Genomic DNA, 18,503 nt, shown 5'->3' on the forward strand with positions numbered 1-18,503 from the left:
CAAACAAGATTTTTTGGGCCGGTTTGTGATCACAGATGAAACTTGGGTGCACTACTGTACCCCAGAGACAAAAAAAGTAAAAGCAGAGGAAGAATGGCTGATTCTCTGCCACCAAAGAAAGCAAAGATAATTCCTTCGGCGGAAAAGGTCGTGGCATCAGTGTTCTGGGATGTGAAGGGGGTTCTGTTGGTAGATTATCTCCCCACTGGGCAAACAATTACTTGAGAATACTATGCTAACCTCCTGGACAAATTGCAACAAAAGATACACAAAAAAGGACAAGTTTAGTAATGAAGACAGTCATCTTCCATAAAGACAATGCGCACCTACACACGTGCTGCCGCCATGGCAAAATTACACGAACTTGTCTTATTCACCTCATATGGCACCATCACACTTCCATCTCTTCCCAAAACAAACTTTTTTTTGGTGGATGAAGATTCATGTCAAACGAAGAATAGATAGCCGGATTTGACAAGTATTTGGCAGGCCTGGAGGAAACTCATTTTCGAAATGGGATAAAAGCACTGAAACATTGTTCGGCCAAGTGCATTAATCTACAAGAAGACTACATTGAAAAATAAAAATTTTCACTGGTGGAAGTGGTTTTTTCCTATTCCATTCTGAGAACTTTTCAAACCACCCTTGTATATACTTCCATAAAAGCCAATTTTTTGTATTTTATCTTTGTGGTCCATACCAGAGATCTATGCTGGCTGCAGTAGGATCATTCTGCAGTCACATATGCCAGTTCCCTAAATTTTCTGAATAATGTTTCACAAAAAGATCATCATCTCCCACCAGGGATTTTCAGCTGAGTTCATGAGCATTTCCATAATACTGGTAACAAATGTAGCAGCACAACTCAGAGCTGCTTCAATGTGTTTATTTTCACGGACGACAACGTGCGACTGCAACAAACGGTGCTGGTGGAGTAGCTTTTGAAACACGAGGATATTTGGCGAATGGACTGTCCTGCCCATTTCTCTGACTTAACCCTTTCGTGAGCCGTGGGAAACGTGCTTCCCAGTACAGTGAACTCGCTCCTAGTCCCATGGGATTCACAGTTCCCACCTCTGTACGGTGCTACCATCGAGTGAACAGTGTAGGGTACTATTTCCAATCGGAAGTTCCCGCCGTTTTTGCTGTACCTTCGCGCAGAGGCATTGTATAGCTGAGTGTTGCTCTGTAGAGGAGCCTTTTAGTGCTGTTTGCGTGACATTTTGTGATTTTTTCCTTAAAGCTATAGTATAAGGTAAATACTTTTGATTTACCCAAGTTTATGAAGGAAAACGTAAAATTGGAACGAAGAGAATTCCAGTTTGAAACAAAAGGTGCCATTTCTGCTGTAAAATGAATGGATAACCGTCCAGCCACTTTCCTGTCCTCAATTCGTGACCCGCGAGAAACAGCCGCAGTGAAAAGGAAACACAAGGATGGTACTACTACAGAGATTTCTTGTCCTGAAGTTGTGGCAGAATACAACAAAATAATGGGTGGTCCCGATAAGTTTGAGCAATTACAAAAAAGGTATACTGTTGGCAGATGTTCTGTAAAATGGTGGCACAGAATATTTTATTTCCTGGTGGACGTTGCTGCAGTGAACAGTTTTATCCTGTGGAAAATAAGTAAAAGAGAAAGTGGACAGCACGATCAGCTCACATACAGGATCCATCTAGCCGTACAATTGATCGCTGGCTTCTCATCCCAAAAAAGGCGTGGACAAAAACCCCTGTCTTTCTGGCAAAAAGGGGTAAAGTACCTGAAGATTTTCGTCATGTGGCTGTAGGGGAGCATCGACCCATTTTAGGAGGAACCTACTGGACGAGCCGTCATTGTAGTACCAAAGCTGCGGAAAAGAGCACTCACTGTGTTTGTACATATTGTCAAATACCACTTTGCATAGACCAGGGGTCTCCAAACGTTTTAGTTTGCGGGCCACATTGATTTCTCCACGAAGTCACAAGGGCCGAGATCTACCTAGTGGGATTAAAGAACCCTAGCACTCCACGATCACCGTAATGTAAGGCTAAAGGAAAGATGAAATTGCAAAAATCTAAGGTTGTGGGAATAGCTAGCACTGACACGAACTACGATTTTTATTTCATTACATAATTTTGATTGGTGGACGTACCTGACCGAATTTCTGGCATATTTTATTCTGGTGAATTTCACTGACAAAAAAGTATATCACTGCACATTCTTCACGAAAGCGTCCTGCAAAGTTAACAAAATCTCAAAATCATTGTTAGCAACACTATTACTACAAGTCGTAACAAAGGTAGAGTATGTCAGAGCATTGTTATTTCAAGCAGCGCAACAATAAGTTTAGTTATGTAGTCTTGAAGTGAGTAGCAGAGCCAGAGCATATATTTGATAGTTCTGTTGCGTGATTGTGTCTATGTTGTGAGTGTCTCATGAGTTTTTTAGTGTTTTATGCGCTGTACTAGTAGGTGTGTGACAATTCAAAGTTTGAATTCGAAGAGACAAGGAAAATCTGAAAATCGAAACACGTAAAGAAAGTGAAACCTCACTTAAGAAGCATCTTCCATAATGACTGATTACTAAGGCTAGTCGCCGAAGTGGCGTCCATTTGAAAGACTTGCACTAGACTCGTGAGTAGAATAAAATGCAAAGAACTGTTTTATTTAAAATGTTTTCGCCAAACTAGTCTGTTAACCATCTTTGTTTTTTTTCACTATCGCAGGGAGAATGGTCTGTCTGTTTATTGTAGATAGCCACAAGTTTAATCATGACCTTCCGCTTTGTAAAGGTAGAACTCCGACAATGTCGCGGTGTATTGCTCACGATAAGCCTCGAAACTCAATTGCTGGCAGTATAGGCACCACCTCAAATATTTGGCGGGCCGGATACCGGGGATGTCCGGCCAGCTAACGCGGGCCGGTTTCGGCCCGCGGGCCGTAGTTTCGAGACCCCTGGCGTAGACCCATGTTTCAGAAAATTTCATGACAAGTAATTGTGAACAATCATTGTAACAAGAGAAGTAAATTTATCAAATAAATATGACATGTATTGAAGAAGTTGTTTTTGTTATTTAACTCCAAGGAAGAGCAGTGGGAAGAATACTTCCCACCTTTTTGTGTGACCTCACTTTCACAGTTGGAGCAAATTTGATATTCTGTATGGGAAGTATTGGAGAGACGTACTTCAGTATTTCCACACGCATTGACAACCACCCAGCAGTTGACCACCACACCCTGTCATAAGAACTCATTACCAACCTCGTGGCCCACTCGGGAGCACATCGCCACGCACACACTGCAGCCACTGGTGATCACACACCCCGTTAAGAAAAAGACGATCATGTGAAACCCAGTTCACGCTTTTTGCCCACGAGACTCAGAGGGCCATAGACACGGGTTCCCAGGTAGATGCCGTGTTTCTTGATACAGTTCCCCACAGTCGTTTAATGAGCAAAGTAAGAGCATATGGAGTATCAGACCAATTGTGTGATTGGATTGAAGAGTTCCTAGATAACAGAATGCAGCATGTCATTCTCAATGGAGAGAAGTCTTCCGAAGTAAGATTGATTTCACGTGTGCCGCAGGGGAGTGTCGTAGGACCGTTGCTATTCACAATATACATAAATGACCTTGTGGATGACATCGGAAGTTCACTGAGGCTTTTTGCAGATGATGCTGTGGAATCTCGAGAGGTCGTAACAATGGAAAATTGTACTGAAATGCAGGAGGATCTGCAGTGAATTGACGCACGATGCAGGGAATGGCAATTGAATCTCAATGTAGACATGTGTAATGTGCTGCGAATACTTAGAAAGATAGATTCCTTATCATTTAGCTAGAAAATAGCAGGTCAGCAACTGGAAGCAGTTAATTCCATAAATTATCTGGGAGTACGCATTAGGAGTGATTTAAAATGGAATGAGCATATAAAGTTGATCGTTGGTAAAGCAGATGCCAGACTGAGATTCATTGGAAGAATCCTAAGGAAATGCAATCCGAAAACAAAGGAAGTAGGTTACAGTACGCTTGTTCGCACACTGCTTGGATACTGCTCCACAGTGTGGGATCCGTACCAGATAGGGTTGACAGAAGAGATAGAGAAGATCCAACGGAGAGCAGCGCGCTTCGTTACAGGATCATTTAGTAATCGCAAAAGCGTTACGGAGATTATAGATAAACTCCAGTGGAAGACTCAGCAGGAGAGACGTTCAGTAGCTCGGTACGGGCTTTTGTTGAAGTTTCGAGAACATACCTTCACCGAAGAGTCGAGCAGTATATTGCTCCCTCCTATGTATATCTCGTGAAGAGACCGTGAGGATAAAATCAGAGACATTAGAGCCCACACAGAAGCATACCGACAATCCTTCTTTCCACGAACAATACGAGACTGGAATAGAAGGGAGAACCGATAGAGGTACTCAGGGTACCCTCCGCCACACACCGTCAGGTGGCTTGTGGAGTATGGATGTAGGTGTATCTCACCTTTTGTACTGTCCAGGGAAACATCATATATCACGGTGACTTTAGTGTAATTATTGTCTTTGAATAAAAGCATCATTTCTCTTCATCTTTCAGTTACGTTCTATGCTATATTGCGGCAGCTCTTTATATGTACAGTCCCAAGTTTCATCGATCTCTGTTACTCGGCAGAGATACACTGTGCGAAAGTTACTTTCGTCCTTAAGTTTTGCACGCTAGTGTAATACGTGACAGTACCGAAACAGCCCTACTTATGGAGCAAACACACTCTGTCTAGGAGGAACAGAAGTCGCATCCCGAACTGTCACATCCCACAGTAGCGAGCACTGCTTTTACAGAACACCCTTGTTGGTATCACCTGTATGCGACAGCTTATTCCTCCAAGTGAACAGTGCTATGTGACATTAGTGGCTGCTCAACGGGGTTACAATTCTAAATCACTCAGAAACAATTCTAAATCACTCAGAAACAATTCTAAATCACTCAGAAACAATTCTAAATCACTCAGAAACAATTCTAAATCACTCAGAAACAATTCTAAATCACTCAGAAAAACTGAAGAACTTTTGTAAGCATAGGACCATCACTACGTTGCAACTGCCACCTCATCAACACGGATGACAAATGCCTTAACAGTAAAACCTTGTTTTAAGAGGGAATTGAGAATCTGCACCTAGTATGTATTTACACTCCACAAGCCACTGAACTTTACATGAGGGAGGGAATCTTACCCAATACCAGGAACACTCTGTACTACTTCATACATATACCGAATGCGGGAAAAAATGACTGACTATAGGTTTCCCTACATGATATGTACACAGTAATCTACAAGAAATGGTCATTTTTAGACCGATTAGTACAACTGCTCTGAGTGATAGGTGGAGACGGGACATACGAGGGGGGGATTTTTTAAAAAAAAACACTAATTTTTTGGTGGGCAGACTTCAAAAGTATAACGTCACTAGAAGCGCACAGAGTGGACACTTCAGAGCCAGTAAGCCGAGAGCCATTGCTAAAGGAGGTCAGGACTAGTTTCGGTACAGTTTACAGTAAACCACTGTTTTGTACAAATGTGGTTTCTGCAATGGCCAATTTTTGTGAACACCGTGTGGCAGTGAAATTCTGCTTTTTGCTTAGAAAAAGAGGAACAGAAAATCCTTAAATATTAAAAACGCTTGCAAGAATGACAGTGTGGGGAACACTTGAGTGTTTGAGTGGTTTTCCCATTTCAATTATGGTGAAATGTCAATTAGTGACAAACCTCGTTCCAGTCATCCTTCACAATCCGAACACGTGAAAATGTTCATGCGATCGTTGACAAAGACAGACGACAGACTACTGGAGAAATTGTGAACTGACAGGAGTGACTGAGTTCGGTGCAGTGAATTGTGACAGAAGATTTGGGAACAAAAATAGTGGGTGTCTAAAATAATTACAGCTAACAAACTCAGTGCTTCACTTACAATCCTGGATCAAAGCAATAATCGAGCCAGTGGAAGACTTCAAGTTCGCCTCCGCCCAAGTAAGCTCATCAGGTGAAATCAAACATTAAAACAATGCTGAATTGTTTTTTAGATGTGAGAGGAGTCGTCCATTCAGAGTTTGTCCTGCAGGATCAAACCAGACTTTCTGCTCAGAAGTTTTGAAAAGACTGCGTAACAGTGTGCAGCGGAACTGGCCCAGTTATTGATAGTCGAGTGCCTGGATTTTCATTGTAACAATGCCCATGCCCCTGCTCACACAGCCCTGTCTATATGACGATTCTTGGCCAAAAATGGTATGACCCCTGCTCCTCACCCCCCCCCCCTCCCCCCCACACTCAGCCAACCTAGCCCTGTGCAATCTTTGTGTGTGTGTGTGTGTGTGTGTGTGTGTGTGTTTTTCCTGATGTTGCTGGGATTAAGGAAAAAAAGAGAGGCACTATCAAGCATCACAAAATATGAATTCAAACAATGTTTTGAACAATGGAACAAAAGATTAGAACAGTGTATTAGTGCAAGTGGAGAGAACTTTGAAGTGTATTGAAGGTTTGTGCCTAAGATATGAATAGTCAAGTTCAAAATTATAACAATAAGTTTGGCTTCTTTCGGGTATCCCCGTACATCGTTCACTTTGGGATTTCAACAGAGAAATACCACAACCAACAGGTTGCAAATAATTTTTAATACACTAACCTAGGTTTTGACACCTCTAAGGATGACTTCATCAGAATGAAATTTCAACAACCCTATAAAATATAAAGAAAAATAAGTTCAAACAGAAACATCGACAAAGGTTAAACCGCCGTAACATAAAGGCTACTTATGTACAGTTACACTCTGAGCTGGCAATAGCCAAAATTATAAGCACACGTGCTCAAGTCAAAAATTAAAAATATTCTGGCATTTGGTACGTATACCTTGTAATGATCATCAGACTGATCGGCCCAGTGGCTTACACTGCTGTTGGTAATGCTTCGGTTCAAACTTATTTTATAGGGTTGTTAAAATTACATTCTGATGAAGACATCCTTAGAGATGTCAAAACCTAGGTCAATATATCACAAAATATGTGCAATCGGTTGGCTGTGGTGATTCTCCGTTGAAACTTAAATAAAGTTGCTGAGAGAGAGAGGGCCATTTTCAAAACTGCACTTTGGGACAGTCTGCCATTTCAGTAGCTGTGAATGACAGAATGCCATGTGTCGACATGTAGGACCACAGTCCTAAGCACTGAATCTGTCACTGTAAAGTCGCGAATATTTTGTTCGCATCTCAACTGCTCAGTTCCAAGTAGCAATGTGATCCTACAACTGGCTACAGCTTTCATAGCAATAGGAAACATTCTTCAGAAGCTGCCATGTCCTGATAAAAAAGTGAGGTCACCTAAAAATGTCGCCACTGTGAGAGGGGCAATTGTCACGGTGCTGAGGCAAAACACACATCGACATGAACACCGTCTACAGACAATTTGCGAGTGTGTGAGAAAAATGTTACATTTCTATTTTAAAATCTGCCTGTACAAAATGCTGGAGCATCTGCAGATCAAAGATAGAGGCTTCCAACGACGAGGAGACTTCCCAGTACGAGTGCGAGCAATTTCCGAGTCCGGCCCAAATGCAATAGTGTTTAAGAGCAATGAGAAGCATTTTCACTTAAATGGGTCAGTTAAAAAATAGAGCTACCATATTCGGGTCTGTGAAATGTCTCGCCTAGCTCGGGAAAGATTTCTTCACTCCCAGCACATGTCTATGTGGTGTGCTGTAGCAGCTGTCAGTGGAATTGAGCGTTATTTTATGAGGAAGACAAGTTAACATTGACATGGATTTCTGAATGTTACTTATAGGCATACTGGAGGGGGGGGGGGGGGGGGGTTCATTTCTCTTTTCAGTGACGTGTCGTGACCACTGAGATCGTCAGACTTACGGCTCTCTTGTGAAGGTATTTTAAAGGCTGTGTCAGTAAAAGTCATCACATGCCGACACTGGCAATAATCTGTGTGATGATATTTTGTTCTATGTGGTTAGAATTTTTAGTGAAATTGGAAATAAGACAGACAAGTGGGTTAGTGCAATAACAATCATTTATCTCGGGCTATGCGAAACATCACTTTCTAACAGCAGCCATATTTTCATTTTGAGATTCACTGACTGTGCAAACTCACAAGCAAAGTATAGCATTCCAAACCCAACCTAGGCTCTGGGTTTTGTTACAGGTCAGTCTCTCAGAACATCTAGTTTTCTTCCCATTTTCCATATCAAAAACAACTGTAACCAATATGAGATTTTCACTCTGCTGCAGAGTGTGCGCTGATATGAAACTTCCTGGCAGATTAAAACCGTGTGCCGGACCGAGACTCGAACTCGGGACTTTTGCCTTTCGCGGGCAAGTGCTCTACCATCTGAGCTACCCAAGCACTCTGCAGAGTGAAAATCTCATTCTGAAAACATCCCCCAGGCTGTGGCTAAGCCATGTCTCCGCAATATCCTTTCTTTCAGGAGTGCTAGTTCTGCAAGGTGTGCAGGAGAGCTTCTGTTAAATTTGGAAGGTAGGAGATGAGGTACTGGCAGAAGTGAAGCTGTGACAACGGGGCGTGAGTTGTGCTTGGGTAGCTCACATGGTACAGCACTTGCCCGCAAAAGGCAAAGGCCCCGAGTTCGAGTCTCAGTCCGGCACACAGTTTTAATCTGCCAGGAGGTTTCAATCGTAACCAATTCGTATCTTCCACCACATGAAATCATTAGATTCAGCAATTCTCATTGGCTACCATATACTATCACTCAATTGTTTACAACCTACATCAACGAAATGCAGACATCAGCACACAACATAGGAGCTGCAGACTCTGTTAATTGCAACTTCCTGGCAGATTAAAACTGTGTGCCCGACCGAGACTCGAACTCGGGACCTTTGCCTTTCGCGGGCAAGTGCTCTACCAACTGAGCTACCGAAGCATGACTCACGCCCGGTACTCACAGCTTTACTTCTGCCAGTACCTCGTCTCATTCTGTTAATTGCACTTTAGCTGGCCACATCTATGTTAGCAAACACTAAAGATTTATGGAGTTGAAATCTGCCTCTAAAGAAGATATGAGTTTGATTGAAGGAGCCTGTAAGTCTGAGTTATGAGTAACTTCTGCAGAGCTGAAAATTGTTTTTGAGAGAATGACTGCCACTTCGTTGATGGTAACTTTCCCTAAGTGCCCTCATAAATCAAATACAAGCTGTTAAACTTTGAGCCCATACAGATGTTAATAGTTTTTTTTTTTTTTTTTTACAAATCGACACACTATTGTTCATTTGAAGACTGTCTGCCAACCTGTATGATGGAGATAGCAAAATTGTAACTGAGTCTTCCTGTAATACCCATTCTTAAATACACCCCACCACGTTTCGCAGGCAATGTTGCATATCCGTTTTTCCTTTCCAAAGATTCTCATTAAATTCCCCGAGACCTCTGTTATACTTCTGTATAGTCTACAATAACCGTTACGATCCTGGCAGCGTGTCTCCGTATTCATTTGATATCTTCTGTTGCGCCTACTTCTTCACAAGACATTTGCAAGCAAAAAGTTGAAATTTCTGGTATTTTTCAAAATAAGTTCTACAAAGTTCCTGCATAGAATGGTTTATAATTTAACTCTGAGTCATCCTTGGAAATATTTCATTTCATTATTTGCTTGTCTGTGAAGCTATTTAATTTTGAACAGACAATTCTTTAAATATGGATATATCTGAAACTACTACACATAAAAGGATACACAGCACTCAATGTTGGCTACCCTATCATTTACAATATGCCCAGGGAGGACAGTCACACACCTGAGAAAATTGAACCGAACTCTGTACAGCACCCGAAACAGTCAGACGACAGGCCACTGAGGGATCAACTGCACGATAAAACAATAAAAGACCTTCATTAGTATTATGAAATGACCATCATGAACAACAGAAATAATTTAGAAGAAAGAAGTCTGGGATACATATTTCCACAAAGTCTAAAAAGACAACTGCACGATAAAACAATAAAAGACCTTCATTAGTATTATGAAATGACCATCATGAACAACAGAAATAATTTAGAAGAAAGAAGTCTGGGATACATATTTCCACAAAGTCTAAAAAGACAAGAAACCAATAAAATCACTTTGCCAGTATGGATCTGAACCGTAGTGTTAATTCCAAATGGATGAAGTTGAAGATTGTGTTTCAGACAAATGAATTCTACTCCTGAAGTTGTTACAGAAGCCAACGAGGCAATTTGTAGGGACATCAGTCACTGAGACCTCCTCCGAAAGTGTCTATGTGTGTGCACTTTCAGAACCCCAATGAGTTATTCAGTAATATGTTTCAGACATGGGCACGTGAGAACATCTTTGTGGGGTTAAGTGCTACGATACAGGGTGTCCGTGATGCTGTGTTATCAATTAATGTCGGAAACATGGGAAGAATACGAGTCCCAATGCATCTCAACATTTACCCTGGCTATCATACTATAAATAGACTGCAACTTTTAGGCAAATTAGCCATTTCACACCAGTGCTGTAACATTTCTGCCTCTCCTGATACTTCTAATCTTCATTACACTCAATTTCTGTGGAAGTTTGACCTATGTGGCATTTAGTGGCTCTGTTGGTAGACTGTAGTTAGCAATAGTGTCACCAGATGGCAGTTGCACTCAGTTTCAAAGCATAGTTTCAGCTTCTGTTGCACTACTGATTCCCTGCCTCATTTCAGTTCTGTACTGACGTATTGAGCTCCTCGCTTAGTTGCGTTGTAAGGAATGCAATACAACACTATACACGTTTCCCTTCTTCAAGCTTTATCACACACAGAAGAATTTTTGAATGTTGCACTCTATGTGAAGAAATTGACAGAATGTAATGTACTGAAATGAAATGTTTACTGAATGTAAACATTATCACACGTGTGAAAACAGAAACAACATTTAACATAAATTTCAAATAATAAAGTACCCACACCACCAGTACTCTGTCCAAAACCATGGACCTGACAGAAGGTATATAAAAATTATGTGAAGTGTCTAAAAGATCGAGAACAACCTTTCTATTCAAAATGAAGATCAAAAATGTTTGAATATATGTAAAAATATTTTCCCAAATAAGGTTATAATACAAAAGTCTTATTGTGATTAAGATCTAAGCAGTGACAAGGAAGTACAGGGAAAAAGGGATAAGTTCACCCAAGCGGGACTGGCTCGTGCCCACAGCACACGGCTCTGCTACCACTACACCGGTGAGAAAAGGTTAAGGGTTGCCAAGTCACAATGTGCAGCTGAGTTCAACACCAATGAAGCAAGACAAGGTGAAAGGAAAACTTGCACAAGAATTTTTGGAATATATACTGCGTTCGAACACTGTGAATAACATCACAGAAAAGGGTCTCTTCGCAGGCAGGTCAACATGTATTCAGAAAATAACATCCTTGTGAAACACAACTAGCACTTCATTCTCATGAAGTAATGAGTGCTATCGAAAGGGGGACCTCACATTGATTCCATAATATCTCTAGACTTCCGTAAGGCTTTGATACTGTTCCTAACAGAAGCTTCTAATCAAATTATTTGTGTACGGAGTATCGCTTCAGTTGTGCAACTGGATTTGTGACTTGCTCTTGGAAAGGTCACAATTCGCACTAACTGATAGAAAGTCGTTGAGTAAAACGGAAGTGATAGTTGGCATTCTCCAAGGAAGTGTTACACGCCCTCTGTTGTTCCTAATCTATATAAGTAGTTTAGGAGATGATCTCAGCAGTCTTCTTAGACTGTTTGTGGTTGATGTGTCATTTATCATCTAGTGAAGACATTAGAAAACCAAAACCAATTGCAAAATTACTTAACACGACATATGCGTAAGAAGCAACTCTAAACAACAAAAATTGTAAGGTTCTGCATATGATTACCAAGAGGAGTTCATTAAGTTTCAGTTACACCCTACATCACACAATTTTAAAGACTGTTGAGTCGACTAAATACCTACAGATTACAATTACAAACAGCTAAAATTAGAACCATCACAAAGAAATTTGTGGGGAGGGCAAAAGAAAGACTGCGTTCTATCGTCAGGACACTTAAGAAAATCAACAAAGCTACTGAAAAGACCGTCTACCATACACACTCATCCACCCTCTTCTGTATCGTAACTATCCAGTACCACAGAGAATTGACGGAGGACACTCAAACATTCAAAGAAAGCCAGCTCTTTTTGTATTATCGAGAAACAGGCGAGAGAGTATGACAGACACAGTATGCGAGTCTGGACTGCAATCCTTAAAATAAGTGGCAAGTTCTTTTCACGACCAGTCGCCAACTTTCTCCTCTGAATATAAAAATATTTTGTCGACTTTCTTCTATTACTTTCATTTATTTTTTACATTCACAGGAAGTAAAAATTTCATCAAGCCAACTGCATATCTGGAAGGATACTCTGTACAATTGTATCTTGGATATCAGTCGAGGATGTCACGGACGAGGCTCTCTTCTGGGGTCACTAGCCTGCTGACTAGGGGAGTAAGTGCAGCTCACCCCTGATGGTGTGGGCGGCGACGCGCGCCTGATGCAGCTTGGGCAGCACCTCGACGTCCAGCAAGGTGGGCGCGGCGCCCGTTAGGAATGGCCCCCGCAGCCCCAGGAGGTGCGCATCTGCCTTACGCAGCTCCGCCTCCAGCTGTGATGTGTCGCGCACCACGCCGCGAACCAAGTAGCAGAAGCGGGAGAACATGTCCCTGCAGAGCAGACGGGACAGGTCACGAGATCGATACAGATGAAGCTGTTCCTTAAACTGCACTGTTGGGCTAGTGGCTGTGCTCACATATCAATAGTTTTGCTATGATGATTGATGGTAAGTAAGCCATTGTCTGTGCAATAACATCAGTTGCCCTTACATGTCTGCATGTACGAGAGTGGGAACTTAAATAGTGGCAACACTACTGTGGTGACACTATGCAATGGACTTTACTATTGTCGCCGACAGCACACATTGTTGATATACATACCTTACCTCCGAGCAAATGGACTCGTCTGTCCCATGTCACCGGCGTGCACACAATTGAGGAAACAGTCACTTGTGAGCGAGCGGTCTAACGTAACGGTGCCACTATGTTTTCGAAACAGGAACAACGGAGTTGGATCGAGATTGAACGTGCCAGAGGTCGTACAGCAAGACAGTGTCATCAAGGTCTTCGAGAGGCGTTCGGGGAATCGGCATTACCACAACCCACCCATCATTTTGCACGACAATGCGCGAGCGCATACAGTGCAAGCTGTGGCTGCTCTGTTTGGTCAATGGGACTGGTAAGTACTGTACCATCCACCATACTCCCCGGACTTAAGTCCTTGCGACTTTGATTTGATTACAAAGGTGAACTGTTCCAGAGATTCGACAGGCAGTAGATCGCTCCATTCGCACCGTCAATAGAACTGGCTCCGCCAACGATATACCACGCCTTCCACATCGCTGGCAACGGGTTCTACACAACACTGGTGACTACTTTGAAGGACATTAACAGTTGCAAACATGTAACTGTTTTGTACCAGTTGTGAATAAATAGTTGTCACTATTTGAGTTCCAACTCTCGTATATTCAGGGTGAACATTAAGTTTGGGAACACTTTCAATTATTTATTGCACAAGAACTAAACATTGTACAGATGCCATACATATTGCATTTTGAAGAGAAACTCTGAAAGTTGTTTCTACAAACATATCATATGGGAACCATGAGTGACCAGGCAGACATCAATACGGTAATCGAATTTTTGCCATACCTGTGGCAACATGGCATTGTCAATTGTGGCAATCACTTTCCATATTCTCTCCCGGAGCTCTGCTACATCACGTGGTAGAGGCGGTACATACACCAGATCTGTAATGTGTCCCCACACAAAAAGGTCACACAGAGTGAGATCTGGAGATCGGGGAGGCCATTTCGTGAAACAGCTATCCCCTTCTGTAGCACGGCCGATCCGTCGATGTGGCAGCTCCGTGTTCAGGTACCCATGAACTCCACGATGAAAATGGGGTGGAGCCCCATCCTGCTGAAAGATGAACGGAGAATCTGATTGCATTTGAGACATCAGCCACTGCTGCAAGACGTCCACATAGGAATACCCAGAGACAGTGCTCTCGGCGAAGAAGAATGGCCCCTACACTTTTCGACGTGACAAGGCACAAAACATATTTACCTTTGGAGAATCACAGTCAAATTCAATGCATTCATTTGAATGCTTTGTACCCCAGATTCGACAATTGTGCCTGTTCACTTTCCCATTAGTGTGAAAAGTGGCTTTGTTGCTAAAAATTAAGCGATCATTCAACTGTTGCAACTGCGAACAAAACTCAAAACGCTTTTCTTTGTCATCATTATCGAGCTTCTGCACTAGCTCCAATCTGAAAGGTTTCACAGACAGCTTCTATCGCACGACATTCCGCACTATTATTGGAGCCATTTTGAGCTCATGTGATGCACGACGCACTGATTTCTCTGGACTCCTTATGAACATCTCTCATACGCACTTCACATTCACTTCACTCACACTGAGACGTCCACAACCCATCATAGCAAATTTGTTGTGCCAGTGGTAAATGGCTTTCCTTGTTGGTGACTTCTTACTGTTCTTGGTTCTAAACATCTGTTGAACAGCTGTAGCTACTTGTTTTTGTCGAACTCCAACACACAGAAAGCTCGTTCCGTACCTGAACTCGCCATGTTTGTGATTACCACTCACTATTAGCAAATACCAAACTACACTGTGGTGGGGAAAGAAAAAAAATTCAGGGTGTCTCTTCAATATGACATATGTGTGATATCTGTACAGTGTTTGGTTCTTGTGCAATAAATAATTGAAAGTCTTCCCAGACTGTGTACACACACACACACACACACACGTTCAGTGTTCAGATAAGCATAGCCTGTGATGTGCACCCACCTTCCATCCCCCGAAAATGGTCCAGCACATGACGCAGTGGCACATGCAGCATAGCTACTGAAGGGGGCGTGTGGGGGAGTGTGGGCTGGATTGCGCATCTACACATTGTGCTACTGCAGTAGCTATACATTATACAATATCTCCATTACACAATAAATTTAATAATTTTTTGGTACCATTTACTTTAATAGGTGTAAAAAAAAAAAGATATTCCATTCGCTACTTCACCCTTCTATGTTTCTTTTTTTTTTTCTTTTCTTTTTAAAGTGGCCTGTGTTCTTCCTTAGGATTGAAGCTATCTCCATACCAAATTTCAATGAAGCTGGTTCAGCGGTTTAGTTGTGAAAACATAAGAGTTGTTACATAATTACTGGAATGTTAAACCATGACACAGCATATAATTTGTTCCAAATCACTGGTCAAACAAGACATTTCAAAAAATGAGTTCTTGTAAAGATAGTGGATATTGGACAGTGAAGATGGATGAAAACAATGATTTTTGGTTTTCATCCTGTCTGGTGCACCATTTAATTCTGCTCTGCCAAATGTGTGCCATAAAGATTATGTGACTGGTTGATTATATTCTTTTTTACATATATATTTACAAAATGATCTCACAAGCCTTTCACTATGGCATACCAACTTCATCAAGATAGCTGTCCTCCTCAGATGGTCAACAGATAAAAAGAAGAGACAAACGACCACAACAGAATATACTAAAATCTACCATTTACATAATGGTCATTATGTAGGGAGTTACCAGTCAGAGTTTACATATTCTATAATGATCATTTGTCTCCTGTTTTTATCTGTTAGCAATCTGAGGAGGGCCAGTGACTGTGGCCAACTCCTGTTACGGTTCTGACAAATGCTCATCCAACTGTGTTGTAAAAAATATAAAAAATAAAAGATCAAAAGGTTTAAATTAAAGATAGAGGCTTTATTCTGGCATTTAAAGACAGTGGGCACAAATCTCCGCTGCCTTCATTGATCGAACAGTGTCATATTTCTCCGAGTCACAGGTAAGACAATTTTTTGAAACACCTGTTACATGATGTCCTTATGTAATTTTCTGTTAGAGGTATCTGCAGTTTGTGTTACTCTATGATTAAAGTATGTGTGCTTACTGTTATTAAATTTTTAGTCGCTTTTGATTTTTAGTTTGTACCTCATTTGTATTGTCCAGCATAAGACGCTGTCACAGGTGCAAATATAATGATAACGGCCATTTCTATAACTGTTCTATAAAGTATGAATGTTGCAGCAAAGGAATATAAGGTGGAGACTTCCAAATATCTGAGACATTACACTGCTTATATACATTAATAACTTCAGAGGAGGAGACGTCACAGATATGCACAAAAAGAATGTGGTCCAAATTGCAAAGACTCAAGGAGGATCTGAAAGGCAACTAAGAGACTGTAGACATCTCACAGACACTGCTCCAGTATTATTATGGTTTGGCTATATTGAGAAGAGCAGTACAACCAACACTGCTAGTCCATCCCCAAATGACAGCACTCGTTTGTCGCAAAAGTTCCAAGTCACGATGTGGGTTTCACAAGGGAAATTACATTCCTAATATTTACTTGAAGTAGAAAGAACAACTAAATGGGAATGTTGAGAAACTACAAATGTCCAAAAAACTAAACTTTTCATGAGATACAAAAAATATTCCAATCTTAATATTATGTCAAAATTCCAATTTTCTTCTCGTTTTTCATCCAAATGAAAATAGAGGGAAGAATGACACTGCACTACAGACGATCACGACAGGTTTTCTTGATGTTAAGGTAAAATTTATTTAGTGAATATGTGGGCTTTCTCAATATTTTGTAATAAATAAGCATAAATCATCACTCATACTTTATTGCTAATATGGACAAAAATAAAACAAATTACACCTATTTTCCATTCTCTTTGGAATTATACTCCACACATTGTTCATTCTTTGACTCATTAAGTGTAGAAGATCCTGATGTTTTCTTCTTTAGGTATGAAAAGTAGAAATCACTTCAGTTCATGCAATTTCTTGTCATTTATAGGCACGTATCAGTCATTCTCTTTGTATAAATCAAATGCTGACAACACAAAATTTTGAGAATACCCACATCTTTTCTACACGAGGCACTGCATAACAACAGAGAGAATGCTGGAATATATGAGGTTTCTCTATATCACGATAGACCTATATGTTTTAAGCACAAAATGATAGGCAACGCAATTTTGTCAAAAAAAAAACTTGAGCATGTTTGGTTTCTCAATATTCCCATTCAACTATTAAAAATGCCTTTTGAGATCTAAGTGATTGAAGGCATTAAGGAAAATTTCATTACAGTCATATAAATGAAAGTTTCAGTCACATAATCTGAAAAAAGCGTGTCAAAAATGTTTTTGGAAAAAGAAGTACCTGGGGGCTAATAGTGCTGAATTTTGTAAGATCCACTAATAAATAAATTAAAGCTACAGAAGTAGAGTTCATATAAAATAACAAGACTCCAGTGTAGAAATGCAGTCTCACCGTGAGTGCTGGGTGAGTACCCCTTTGTTTCAATGGGCAGCTACTACCAACCAGCAAAGTTTGAGCATTCTCGATGCTATCTCTTTTCTGCACAGTGTGCCACTGAAGCCTTAGTGCATCACAGGAGTAAAGAAAGTTCTTCATAATCAGACTCGTTTGATTATACACAGTGTCATTATATTTCTGTCAAAAGATGCAAAAGAGGAAGCAAAAATCTCTTTAAAAACTAATTGGATACTCATCAACCCTTCTGCCACAAGAAGGAGCCAGTGGGTTCCAAAAGCTCGCAAATTTCAGTATCTTTACACATGTGTTCTCCTGCCACTGCTTAGCGAGTAGATTTTTTATCTATCCAATTACAGACTGCAGGAACTGCTAGCTACTACCGTCTCTCAATACAGAGGACAAAGGAAGAGAGAAAACATAGTCACATATACTTCCTAAGGCTTCATTACTTCAGAAAAGGTGCAGAAGGAGAAGAAAATTTTATATCTATGTAAAATTTACAGGCAGGTCAGTAGCATAGTAAGCAATTTTATCTGCATTTTTTGTTTTATGAGATTTCCTATTGGCAGGTTTCTGTTGTCGAGCTGAACCTCCTCTACCTCACAATGGCCGTTCTTGTCCTCTACCGTGGCATCTGTGCAAGTAAGGACCGAGTTATTTTGAATGCCCTTTACTATGGGGAGACAGAGGGGACCATGCCACTGCAGTTTTCACTGCTGACAAAGAGCGTCTTGCCATAGCAGAGAGACTTGATCTTCAAAAGTTAAAGGACCTGGAACTACGAAGATAGTCTCTCAAATTGAAGAAGACTATGGCACTGGACTGTTCTAGTGCTATACAAGTTATCTGAACTCTTACTTATTTACTGTTTTTTTTTCCATTTCTCTTAACTTTTATTGTCTGCGCTTTAGGTACAGTTTACTTTGGAACCACATGCAATAGGGAGTTTCAGAATTTGTGTGCTGTTTGATACAACATTCCTTAGAAAAGTTTCCTTACCATATTGAGAAAAAGTTTAGAAAAACAATCATTTTTTTTCTCAGCAGTTGCCAGACTACAATATTTTTGGTTTTGTTTTGGTGTTGC

General features: G+C 40.9%; 2 protein-coding genes across 3 annotated transcripts in view; both read right to left on the reverse strand.

Moving 5' to 3' along the window:
• Window positions 1-18,503, reverse strand: part of LOC124720519 (transcription initiation factor TFIID subunit 10-like) — a 103,081-nt gene that overhangs the window by 73,916 nt on the left and 10,662 nt on the right. The window lies entirely within an intron of this gene.
• Window positions 1-18,503, reverse strand: part of LOC124720518 (chloride intracellular channel protein 5-like) — a 37,249-nt gene that overhangs the window by 8,813 nt on the left and 9,933 nt on the right. Inside the window, exon 2 of the mRNA XM_047245874.1 lies at window positions 12,489-12,688. Within this exon, the coding sequence (XP_047101830.1) occupies window positions 12,489-12,688 (200 nt within the window). The remainder of the gene's footprint in view (window positions 1-12,488; window positions 12,689-18,503) is intronic.

Source organism: Schistocerca piceifrons, chromosome 11 (assembly GCF_021461385.2).
Source record: "Schistocerca piceifrons isolate TAMUIC-IGC-003096 chromosome 11, iqSchPice1.1, whole genome shotgun sequence".
Classification (NCBI taxonomy): domain Eukaryota; kingdom Metazoa; phylum Arthropoda; class Insecta; order Orthoptera; family Acrididae; genus Schistocerca; species Schistocerca piceifrons.